The sequence below is a fragment of the Amblyomma maculatum genome, chromosome 3 (assembly GCF_055883805.1).
Source record: "Amblyomma maculatum isolate TAMU_Amacu chromosome 3, ASM5588380v1, whole genome shotgun sequence".
Classification (NCBI taxonomy): domain Eukaryota; kingdom Metazoa; phylum Arthropoda; class Arachnida; order Ixodida; family Ixodidae; genus Amblyomma; species Amblyomma maculatum.
In genome coordinates this window covers 170239584-170252671 of record NC_139346.1, presented here as the reverse complement: position 1 = coordinate 170252671, position 13088 = coordinate 170239584, and the positions used below count along the sequence as shown (strand labels likewise).

Sequence of the window (13088 nt, the reverse complement as noted above, 5' to 3'; positions counted from 1 at the left end):
GCTAAAACACGTTTGAATAAAATTTTCAAAGCACATTACCATAGATTAGCACAATGAGCGTAATTTTCGCTTAAAGCTCGCAGAAAACGTTTGCATTTGCGCTTTTGTAGCTATCCTATAAATCCAAGAGAGCGAAAGGAGAACATCCTTGCAAACCTCCAAGTGCATGCATTTTAGGTGTAAATGCCTTTTACGAGCGCTTCAACCATCTTTTTCATCGAGCAGAATAGAAATAACAAAGAACGAAGATGTCAAGTTCTTCTTACTCAAATAAATTATATGGGCTGAGTTGCGGGTAATTTCTAACGTTATCTATAATGAAAGTGCTTGCAAAAAGAGAGATCTAAATAAAAGGTCTGCCAAATATATACATAAAAAATATGCTTCCCATTAGTTCATGGCGCCGTCATCATTCTTGCATACACTAGCGATCGGCCCGGAAGTTGAGGAGTGTATTTTTCACACCTCGCGCTTTATCATTGTACAGTCGCCCACCGTAGCCGCGCTGTTGCTGCCACAGAGAAGGAAGCTCATACAGCACTCTGTCTGATAATTGCACTTAACAGGTTGAAAAAAAATTGCTGTGGCTTAGCTAAGGTTAAGCCTGGATATCTCGAAGTGAAAAGCCGCTCGTCTAGCCTTGCCCTTTTCATACCTTCGCTGCTGTTTAGCCAACTCCCAAGGTGCACTTCTGGATCGGTGTTTCTGTGCCGTCCGACTGTTGCTTCTTCTTCTTCCATGGCGAGTGTGTGCCTGTTCCACGATGGCCTGTTCTATCAGCAAGCACGTCTTATAACCCCCCCCCCCCCCCCCACCCCTTACAAATGCGCACTGCGTACACGGCTGCGGCGAAAGGTCAGACGGTGGCAAGAAGGAGAAGCGGCGGCAGCGGCGACGGCGGCCACCTGCGTCATGCATGACGTAGGAGGCCTTGCCGATCGCAGCGCCACCTTTGTTAACAGACATGAAGCTTGATTATGGGGATAATTGTTGTATGGTTCCTGGGGGTCACTGGCAGCACTCGCTTCGGACTTAAAATGGCTGAGTTTTGTGGAATAAAATTCAGTTTAAGTCCGGCGTCCATAGTGTCCTCCTCTATTCGTCATGTGCTTTCGTGGGCCCGAATGTTGGTTCATAAGGCAAAGTTCTCATTTACTTGACATGATAAGTCTGAATTCATTTGCACAACAAATCAAGCGATTGTGATGATGACGAAGTAGGTGACAGGCAATTTTCCTATATTCGTCTACCTCTTACTTTGCTTCAAGACGCTAGAATTTAATATACTTACATGTACACCGGTTTATTTCAAAATTTATTGACGTTGTCTCTCCATCTTTCATTTCTAATATAGCTAGTCCTGTAACCTCTCAGACAAGCGCTGGTGCGCGAGAAAACTACAATCTGCAGTGCATACTATGTGACTGAAAATTATAGTGTTACACAAAATTGCATCGCTCAAAGGATTAATTCGCATTCGTTAAAATAATTAATTTGTTATTAAGGCACAAAAGCAGCAAGAAAAGAATAGCAGGAGGTTAAATTAGACTGTTACAACATCCAGCCAATGTTAAAAATGGTTAACGTGTAACAACGCAACATTTAAGTTAAGAACGTATACAGAAAAAGCAGTTATTCCCTTTGCTCTTCGTCATGCGATAATTTAAAACTTGATTTTTTTGAATATGTAATGGAGATGTTGAATTACGGATATTTACCGCCAATGCCCCATTTGAAATATAGTTCAGGAGAAATGGGGTCAGGTGTTGAAGAGTCGCTTGAACAATCAATCCCATGCCGTAGTAAAAGCATGGACTGCGCATCGGTCATGACAGTTTCAAGGTCATTACCTGCTCTTGATGGATTCTCAGCGCTACCCTTGCGTTCATTCTGCGCCCGGAAGGTGACGCAGTTGATAACGTAGGCTGCTTTACAGCAGAGGCAGCTTACGTGACGTCACGAGCAGCACGTGGAGAACTGATCAAAGAAGACGGTGGGTTGGTGCGCTTGAGTAAAGGACTGTAACAATGTAACATTACGAAACTGCGGCATTTGTCTAGGTTGATTGTCTTTTTACGTACTAGCTGCAATATGGCAGCAATTTACTCGAGTGAAAAAATTGACGCCCAGCATATGCTCTAAGATCTGCTCTCAAGTTTCTATACCAACAGCAGACAGCTATGTCGAACGCCATCAGTGTAGCTGCTTCGGTCATTGGAACATCAACAGGACAAGAAAAAAATGCATATATCTACATAGAGGTCCCTTTTGTATTTTGTGGATGGACGGATGGAATATAGGAGCATCCCCTTTGGAACCGGGTAGTAGCAGTAGCTATCATGCTCAATAATGTACAAAGCTCCCCCTGTCCTTTCTTCCTATCGCTCTCATCTGTACTTCCCCTCGCTATCCTCTCCCTACAACCTTTTCTTTCTCGCCGGCCGTCGCTCAGGTGCTTCAGATTTTTAGATAGCAGTTGCCGCGGCCCGCAACACTCATTTTCTTCCGTTTTGATTATTTAATAATAATAAACCACTACCACCTACATAGAGATCAGTTCAAATGCACAGTTCCCATGTTTTCCAAGTGTCCTCTAACAGGTTTATCGCGATTTTTATTGGTCACTTCGTCGCAGGTTTTCCTGCTTCGGCAGGACGATATCGAATCCCACTGGGCGACCAAGATAAGTTGCGCATATTCCGCTGGTCGTTTGGAGCAACCTTTAGCTCTATCTGCCCAGCAGAGTCGGACCTCGTCAGCAGTTCTAATCGCCGAAATCGTCAATTCCGATGGTAGCGGGATTTTGTTTTTTGCATTTTTTAGCGGTTCAACAGAGTATTGGCAGAGGACACTGGGCATCGATTTTCTGAGCGCGTACGGTGAGTGCGTTTATCGAAAAACGTCTACACGTTAAAAGTGTGCGCAAGGAACTTACAGAGGGCAGCAATCCGGCCTATTTATCAATCCCAAAACATTTTGACGCTAGGATGTGACTTGAACTTCTGGAACCGGCTAAGAATCACTTCCGTGGCGCACTCTGCATGTTCCGCTGGTCGACCGAGCCTGATTCGCTCTGTGGGGATTTCAGCCGTTCTGTTCCAACTCAGGCGCCGAGCGCCAAGCGACCGGTGGAAATCGCCATTAGCCTTTAGCTTCTTTACGACATTTCAGCCCTTTTATTGATTCTTGTCGCAGCAAAAGACATTTTCGACATGCGAATGTAGGCATTACAGATGTACAGGTGCGGACATAAGTAAATGGCGCAGGCTTTTCCCTTCGTAGTAAAATCACGCCTCCTGCACTGGAGATAAGAAAACAATGTTTGCTCAAGTGAAAGGGCACCGGCATCTACTACTGGTTAGCACATACCACGACTGCCAGTTTCAATTATGCGGCGCGTACAAACGTTTGACTGGGTAATAGCGTGCTCTATTTACTTTTGTCCACACCAGTACCTATATGAAAGATAGAGGACCAGCTATAAAAAGGAACCGCAAGTTTTAAAGAAAACTCTCGCACGTACAATTATTCGGACATGTTGCAGACAAGCGTTCTGTCCATGGGTAGGCTAAACCCGCGGCATGCGATGAAATGATCGCCGTGGACATTGCACAAATTTCAGAGCATTGGCAACTCCGGAAAAGCTGCGTCTTCCAACACTGCCCCACACAGAAAGATGGCCGCCTGATTCAGGGTCACCGCAACACTTTCGTTTCACTTCAATTTCTGCGTTACAGTGTTGAATCCCGGTATTTTGTTGACAAGAAACGTAACGATAATCGTGCCGAAATTGTCGCCTTGTGCGTGCAGACGTCTGGCATGTAACGTGGGCCGCATGAGATCTGATTCACGATAGAATGGGCTCCGGCATTGAGCCCGACGAGGCGGAATGCAACTGCGCATGCGCTGCCTCCCTTTCTGAAGGATGCAGGCGTTTATGTAAAACACTTATTAACTGCTGCAGGTGAGATTCTTTACGGCTTAGTTCAAATTGGTTCGCTAGATAAAGGTTCCCTGAAATGCAGTATAAATCATTGGCGTTAGGAGCGATGAACTGGTTGTACGTGCTGTAGATGTAGACGACGCAACCCGGAGAGGGTAATATTTTGAGGCCATGTACAAAGCCTGGCTATAAATATACAAAAAGGACTATGAATCAAAATCTTCAACGCTCCTTTGTAACGACAGGCTTTATTAAAGCCGGTTGTGCTCTCCGTTTACGACATACATGGCAGTAATTGAATTACAGTAATGAAATTACTGTAATTTAATTACTTTTCTCGGTAATTTGTAATGTAATGAATTCCTTTTTCGGGTTGGTAATTTAGTAATGTAATGAATTACTTTTTGGCAGTAATTTCGCAGCAAAAGTAATTAATTCCTTTCGAAATTACTTTTACTAAAATGCGCCACTACTCCTTCAATAGATGACGAAGTAGAGTGCCGTGAAAGCAGGAACGGCGTGCGGCAAGAGAAGCCAGCGTAATGGATCGGCAAAGGGGGACAGAGTTGAGCAGAACAGTGCGTCTGAGACCTCAACCATTCTCCAAGCAGCAGGATACAAGGCATCAAGGGAATGCTGAAGGGAGAGATGGTGCAAGAAGGCTGGAGCTGAAAACTAGTTTGGATCGCGGCGTAGCTCCACTCCCTGTTGCGTCGGCTAGGCACAGTGGTGCCTGGTCACACTCAACACCACGGGGCGAAGGAGGATTGGGGTTGGGGGAGATAGGCAGAAGGGTCCATGACGTGAGGCGCCGTGGCTTGAGCATTACTGAGCAGTGAGCACAAACGTGCCGACATCGATTCTTGGGACTGCAGAAGCAATAAATAAGCTAGCTTCTTCGGGGCCTTCAAATGGCGGAGACAGCTCCGGGCCAGCAAGACGCTGGGTTCACCGGTCATTTCAGGACCGTTCGACCGTGTTTATTATTCTTTTTTTTTTTTTTTGCGGTAGTCTTGTTTTTGTAATGGCACGTACTGTAGGAGAGAGAAGGAATAGCTCTCTGGGACGGAATATGGCGGGAAGACAAAAGATTGTGTGTGCTTCGCGTCTGGAGAACAAGTTGTTGTTTTGTTTACTAGCTTTGCTTAGTTTTTGCATGGATGGAAACTAGAAAGTAATTTAAAAGTAATTTAATTACTCAGTAGAAGGAATTGTAATGTAATTTCATTACTTTTTGGGAGCAGTAATAAGTAATGTAATTTAATTACTTTTCTGCGATTTTCAGCAAAGTAATTAGTAATGTAATTTAATTCCTTTTCAAAAGTAATTTTGCCATGTATGGTTTACGACGCCTTGACTCCAGAAGTCCCAATAACCGCATTTTGACAGGTTCGGTGGTTATTTGAATCGCACAATATTTCCCAAAAAGAAAGTGTTCCGTGTAGCTTTTCTAGAAACGTTAATGCTCTCTACAACACACCGAAATAAGGTAACTGTATGTAACAAAAAAAATATGCAGAAGTCATTTTAGCTCATACTCAGTTACATCGATCGTGATCTGCCTCCACAAACACCAATTTGTGTCTAGATGTGTCAAATCACCGTCAGAACAGAGCGCTGTTAGCCGCTCAAGCGCATTGAAAGGTTAGCCGCAAGGTTATCATGTTGAAGCAAAACGTAAGTCAAATTAAACATCCGTGGATAATACCGTTAGTTTGAAGACAAGCAACTGATAAAGCAAATGCACTTAGAAAAGGAAACCATGTATAACAACCCAATCATGAAACATTAAATCAAAAGCTGATGCCTACCGGGAAAGAAATCGTCCGGATCGAAATGCTTCGAGTGAACTTACCTAGTCGTAGACCTTTTATTTATTTTTTAGTCCGGCGGTTCTTGGTCCATAACGCTCTCCGGGATGCATCTCTCGGAAAACGATGGAATGATACTGTGTGGCCTTTCCAGCAAATGCGGCCCACCAGATAGAACACAGCAGAAGCCTTTCGACTTTCCCTTTTTTCGTTTCCTTATCTTCACGCTGCGGCATTACCACGAGTCGAAATCAAAGGCGCAATTTAATAAAGCGCAAGTAGCGGGGTCTGTATCGAGAGAAGAGTGCCGCGCTCCATTCACGAGCAGCCGTGGACGAACGTGTATGTTTTAGTTAAGCAAAGTGTTTTGAAGGCGAAAGCCTTTAATGACTCATACTGTCAGCGTTCGTTCGTCCGGTCACACTACAGCTATTCATCAAATGACGTCATCACCCAAAACTGAAACTAACGTCAGTCTCCAAGGGGAATCGAACCTTCTTACCTTGGATCCCCAGCAGATCGCTTTAACAAGCGGCGCCACGCCTGGGATCGGGAAACGCACGTCATAATTCTTCTTGTGTACCGTGAGGATGATAGTAGCAATGATAATGACGCTTCAATTAGTGATTACAACGATGACATTAGCAATTATAATGGTGGTGCATTTAGTTGATCATTATAATGAGAGATAGTGAGATAATGCACAGTGTGCACCAGCAACGCTTGTGTTTTCTCATTTCTGCAGTGTAGATTCCACAGTGTTCTCGGATTTCTTTTTTCCTTGGTTTTGCAGCTGAGTCCGAAATATGCCTTACATAAAATAAAAATTATTATAATACATCTTAAGAGAACGTAATAACGGTAAGCGGGGACTATACATAATATTCCGATGCGGTAGAGAGAGGGCGTGTTTCGGCGCCGTAGCTTCTGTCTTACCGCTAGAAAACTTGCCATGCAGTATAACGATGTCTGTTAGTCTCTTGTGAAGATTTAATGTCATCAAATTTCAGCTGGGGCACGCGTGATCGTGCTAACTAGGAATGCCCTGACATATCATTTTGTTAATCCTCATCTCGAAGAAGTAGCGACTCACGCACACTTTATAGCTGTAGTACCATCTGTGATGCCATAGCGAAATTAATAAGGTCAGTAGAACGGGGTGAGACCTCTAGGCAGCCTGTTCTCTTCTTACTGAAACATTCGGGACGAAAAATCTACCTAGTAAAATTTGTGATTTTCTGCCTAACGTGTAACATATAGACGCTCTCTGTGGCGTCGTGTCGCGCCTTTTTCCTGAAAACCTCTAACCTTCGACAAAGCATTAAGGACTTCAAGGCTTAACCTCGGTCCTCAGAGAAAGAACAATGGTTGACATTTTAAATGTGGCTCTAGTTTTCGAGCAAGATTCGATGAATGTTGAAAACAGACACAAGTCCGGAATGTTTTCGTTCATGGAGTTGTTACTGCCTATATTGATTATGCCAAGTGCGCATCTACCTAAACACATTAAGATAAACCTATTAGATAAACCTATATAAATAAGATAAGCCTGGCGGCGCCATAAGTGTTTTCCTTCTACTGAGCATACGGCTAAAGTTCGCGACATATTACGTCTATGAAGTTATCGTTTTCGAAGGTGACGAAAAGAGCCTCGGTTTTTGTACTTGGAAAAAAAAAAAAATAGCATTCTCTTCATATGTACACTTTCCAGTAAACGTCAAGTTCATTGATATCATAGCCTCCTTAAAGGAGGCTATATTGATAGCTACATTTACCGGCTGCTTTTAAAGTAATATTGTGTAATGAGCGACGAAGCAAACAACGGGCACAGGTGAACAGGCAAGTGGCTGGCTCGCACCGGTGTTCACTGCTGATGCGATGGTTCGGCCTCTAAGCTCCAGTATGTGGGCCAAAGGTTTTACCCAGCACGGTTCTACTATGTTGTAGCGGGTGTTTGGTTCGGGTAAGATGCCCTGAGGAAGACACGGCAAGCATAAGGACTGCCCTCTAAAAGAACTGTATGTATAGTTCGACGTTGAAAGGATTTTAGGAGTGTCTGTGCTAGAATTCAGGCTGAAATCAAATGCCATGATCTTGAACAAGGATTGTAATATGTTTATTCTGTAGTGCCAGCAAACTATGCAGTACCCACAAATCATTACATCTGTAACGCATTATCCTGCAGGAGTCTGCTGTCTTCTCCATTACGAAACGCATTTATTATAACTTATTGCATCGTAAACAGCACACAACACGAAATTCCTCGTTAACATAAACAATCAACGTTGATTTGCAGTCGATGTATATGGCCATAGACTTCACTACAGAAGAACACGTAGTGTAAAATCGTGCAAAATGATGACGGGCAATCTGACTGATGCCAAAACAAAAGTAGTCAAGGGTTAACTTCTTCAAATAATTGTGTCTTAATTCTTTAATGTATAATTGGTATATTTGTTACTAATTGGCGTACTTGTATAGCTGTCAACATATTTTCATGCTAAGCACTCTGTGACATTGGATGACATCCGTGTACAATATCTTGCATAGTATGTCATCCCTGCCTTATGTAATGCCCTTTGGGTCTAAAAGGGTGTAACGGATGCCGGCGATGTTGTTTAGATTATTCCAAAGTCAGTCCATAGCATATCTAGCAGCAAACTGTAATCAAGAAACCACGTCAATGTAATTACTGGAATAAATTAAAATCATCCTGTTATGCGTATACAATGGGCGTTATTACGTTGTAAACGCTCTTTACCTAAACATTGAATATTATTACACTGAGCAAACAGATATGCAAAAATGCAGTAGTATCGCCGAGAAAACACTATTCAGATCCAATGGTGCAACTAGTTGACGCCAAAATTTGATAAACAAAAAAAAAAGAGTCATATATTACACTCAAGGCCCCGGACCTTACTCTAGCCCGTTCCTCTACCCCTTTCTCTTTCCATCACAGACAAGAAAAACCGTTGTAACCGCGCTGACAGAAGTTCACAACGCTTCTGAAAAACATATCGCCGGAGTTCACAGTGACTGTTCCCACCCCATACCACTCGGTGTTCATCTTTGCACGTGGGCCTAGAGTGGAGATAGACTTTTCTTGAGTGGCTAGTCTTCCAGCAAAGTGTGCCAAAGGTCAGTGCTAGACGACTGCTCAGCCAGCATCTTTCGGCGTTCCTGTTCTTCAGCTGTCAGCACCTGCAGCAACAATGGTTATGAGATTAGCACAACACACCGGCATACAGATTGGCTGCGTGGGCAGTATGGTTAGTGCCATTAGTTCGAAACAAAACTTTGGCCTCATGTTCTCACCGGATTCGGACAAGCGTTGAGTGGTGCTCTCGCTGCATAAGCCTTGCAGTAATGACGTATCACACAGCGATAAATGTGGATATGAAGTGCCCCTTTTAAAGGGGCCAGCGGTTTAAAAGTGGAATGCCATGAAAAGAAGCGATGAGTAGAAACCCGGAATCTAGAATTATCGCTTTTTCGTGACCCGCCTTCGGAATTACATACACAGCCTCAACTGATGTGCATGACACCGATGCAGTTCTATTATTAACGACCTTGATTCATTTCGTGCTTACGCACCTGCAAAAGAGCAGCGAAACAACTCATAATGTGTACGCTGATGTAACTGCGATTCGCATTGTACAACCACGTTTAAATCGGCAGTAGAATATAGCTTTTTAGGTCAAAAGCGTTTCTAGGCTCATGGAATAAAATCCCGCGGGCGAGAGTTGTGCGCGATATTTGTGCGCGACATCTGTTATACTGCGCGAGATTCCACGAGATTAGTTCTTGTCTAGCGTTTCTGCCATCTGCAATGCCACATTTTAACGCGCACGAAGGAACGCCACGTGACAGGAGCGATGGTGTACCGCCCTAACTCACACTTGCCGGAGAAAATGTGACAGATACCGCGCCTTCCCTTTCCTGCAAACAATTATAACTATATGTAGCAATGAAACGAACGCCGATAAGAGGCAATGATATAGGAGATGAAGGGTAGGCTTTCGCCATTCTCCTCTTAAGAGGCATCTAAGAGACACTGTAACTTTTTTTTTTCCTCCAACAACAAGAGCGAGCACTTACTGTCTCCAGTGCAGACTCTTGAATGTAAGAGTTACAGGGAACGCCTCCGTCCGGCATCACAGGGCAATGGACGAAGTAGGTGGTCGAGTTCACCGCTGTCCTCTGAACGCAGTCCCTGCGCACAGTAAGGGAATTAGAGAGGGGGCTAAACTTTTTGGCGCTCTCTTATAAGATGCAGTGGTAAGACGCCCGACTACAGTGCCGGAGTCTGCAAGGTGCGAGGCGTACTCTGCCGCTTTTTGTGTAATGTCTTGAATTCGTCTGCGAAAGGTGCGATTGTGTTTCTGCCTTTTCCATATAGTCTTGAGGGACCCCTGCGGACCTGCCAAAGGTGAAGAAGGTGATTGTCCACAGCCGGCATGTCTTCTTTTGTGTTTATGTGTTTCTCACGAAAGCGTATAGTGATGATAATGTCTTGCGCCCAGGCCGAGAACCCCTGTGAACGCACCTTGCAGACTCCAATTGGGTCGACAGACGTAATATGGCTGCATGACAAATGTCGCAGAAAAATACATGCCGCCTTTCCTGCAGTCTGATTGACCCCAAACAAACGCGGGGAGAAACTCAACACCAACTTCACAGAGCCATTCATAACTTCCAAGGGACCGCAACACAGCTATAGGAGACACTTAGGGATAAGTATCTCTGCCAACAGCAGGACTTTTATGGGCCAGAGTACCTATATGCAGGCAGAGCGAATTCGGAGCTTGATGCACCGTTCCAGCTGCACGACCTCAAAGCGGCTGTCAAACTTATGGCCAACCTACCAGATGCTGTACACATACATCTCCTCGAATACATCAACTCCATCTGACAAGGAGAAAGTCCCATTCCATCCCAGTCGGAAAATACTACAGAAAATTTTCTGTTGTTACGACAGACTTTCTGTGCGGTTTTTGACGGGAAACCTGTTGTGACAACAGAACGTTCTGTAGTAACATCAGAAATTTATGTAGTTACAACAGAAAAGTACTACAGAACTACAGACAACTGAAATATACTACAGGGAAACTACAGAACTACAATAATGTACTACAGAACTACAGAAAAATCTGACGTTTACGACAGAACTACAGAATATTGTGTCGTATTTTTGACACGGTTCTGTAGTTTTTTTCGACTGGGAGTGAAAAACGGTCCTTGTCACTTTATCCCAAAATCAGGCAAACGTATATATCAACAGAGACAATCTCAGGCCTATATCATTGGCTTCATGCGTGGGGAAACTAATGGATGCAATGGTACGGGATCGCCTATCGGAATACCTGGAAAAAAAAAAAAAAAGAAGTATCCCGTCCTGCAAAATTCAACCGTCGGATCATTGATTCAGACAATGAGGACAGCTGCCCCGCTCCTGTCACCACCCCCGTGGTACCGCAGGTAGCTGGCTCTGGGGCGGCCACTCCCTCATCTTCCTCCCAAAAAAATGTTTAATCCTGGCGAGACACATTAATCAAAGACGTTCTCCTACCTCCAATTCGGCCTTCTCAACTTTAATATCGCAATGGAACTGTAGAGGCTTTAAGGACCGCACTAAGCGGGCCAATTTCCGCCTCTACCTTGAAACCTTTGAGTTTGTACCAGCCGTGGTTGCCCTCCAGGAGCCAGGCCTGGGCGCCACACTTTTAAATTACTCGACGTTCCAACAGGATCCCGCGTCTTGTATTCTCGTACACAAAGCATGCACAGCCAACTTAGTGGATCTCGATCTCCAAATAGATTATTGCTATGTAATGGTGAATTTAACGTCCCAAAGCAACTCAGGCTATGAGAGACGCCGTAGTGGAGGACTCCGGAAATTTCGATCACCTGGGGTTCTTTAACGTGCACTGACATCGCACAGCACACGGGCATCTTGCTCTTCGCCTCCATCGAAAAGCGGCCGCCGAAGGCGGGATTCGATCCCGTGTTCTTGGGAACAGTAGTCGAGCGCCGTAACCACTGCACCACCCCGGCGACTCACAATACACATGGCCATTCGCCAGCCAATACAAGCAGAACTTCCGATCCGTACGCTTCCTTACCTGCAGAGCAAGTGGCCGCACCACAAGAGCTCGACGATTTCCCCGTATGGCGTCTCGGCCAAGCACAGGCTGCACTCTACTGTCAGAGAAGCGGGTGGTCGGCCTGATGAAATGGTCTCTTCACCAGTAGTGCTTATCAAAACGCGGGTGCTCTATATTGTAGGAGGAAAACAGCAACAAAAAATAATGCCGATGTTATTTTCGTTGTGACAAGTGCTCTGGAATATGAAGTTGAACAAGAGCAATTCACTATTCACAATTCACCTGTACTGTGACGGCTGTGGTTACGCTGCTGTGCGAAACAGGTTTTATTAAAATGGACATCCTGTACAAATGAAAGAACCTGCCATCAGCTTTATATCAAGGCGAATACTCGAGAGCCACTCACACTGGGAAGCATACAAAGCCCATCGCAGCAGCGCTATGCCTTGTCCTTTAAGTTTCCTGGCATTGCATCGGGATCACCATAATGCGGCACTTCAAGAATATGGAACTTTCATATATTGTACATTCTTAATACCTGCATTTCCAAGCCTTCTGAGGTTTCTATCCCTAACCACGTCTTGCTGCTTCCGCTGGCGCTAGAATCAGAAGCAAATCGAAGCTCTATCGTTCGCAACGTAGATCGCGCGAATCTGGCAGCGCTCTACCAGGCATTGGGTGGGAGCATCCAAATCGCAGCGTATTCAGGCGCACGAAGCACGTGCACATATGCTATACATTTTTTTTTTTAATTTGTTGGATCTCTTCACGGGAAGCGGCTGTGCTGCATAGGACAATCATCGACGCTCTGCAACCTTCCCGTCCGCACAAGAGCATTTAAAATCATATTTAACGAATTAATTAGTGTCGGCTAATAAGCAGGTCGAAGAATACTATATTTGCCGGAGGTTAACCTGACCGCCTATTGAAATCTATTTTCCTTTTTCTCCCTTTCAGAAGAACGGTTCTTTTTTTACTCAGTTGACCTATTTTAGCGGGGACACATTGTATACGTAGCCTAGCAATGGCTTGTGAACTGGGGTTAGGTAGAAGAAGTGAAACTATCGAGCAGACAATCCCGTCTGTGCAATCGCAAATAATGCTTTTTAATATTCATATTTCTTTATGCAATGAAACTTTTCAGCGGCTTCAAAATAGGCACATTTTTGGTCATCTGACGTGTCGCGTCAGAGCACTAATTCGTATGGTAATTTTAAAGAATGATTA

The 13088-nt window shown here is 44.5% G+C and overlaps 1 protein-coding gene across 1 annotated transcript in view; it reads right to left on the bottom strand.

The window, feature by feature from the left end:
• The window catches only part of LOC146196875 (uncharacterized), a 99804-nt gene that overhangs the window by 36125 nt on the left and 50591 nt on the right, over positions 1–13088 (bottom strand). Inside the window, exons 10-11 of the mRNA XM_084598568.1 lie at positions 11880–12031; positions 9840–9970 (exon numbers count right to left, since the gene is read on the bottom strand). Coding sequence (XP_084454694.1) covers positions 9840–9970; positions 11880–12031 — 283 coding nt within the window. The remainder of the gene's footprint in view (positions 1–9839; positions 9971–11879; positions 12032–13088) is intronic.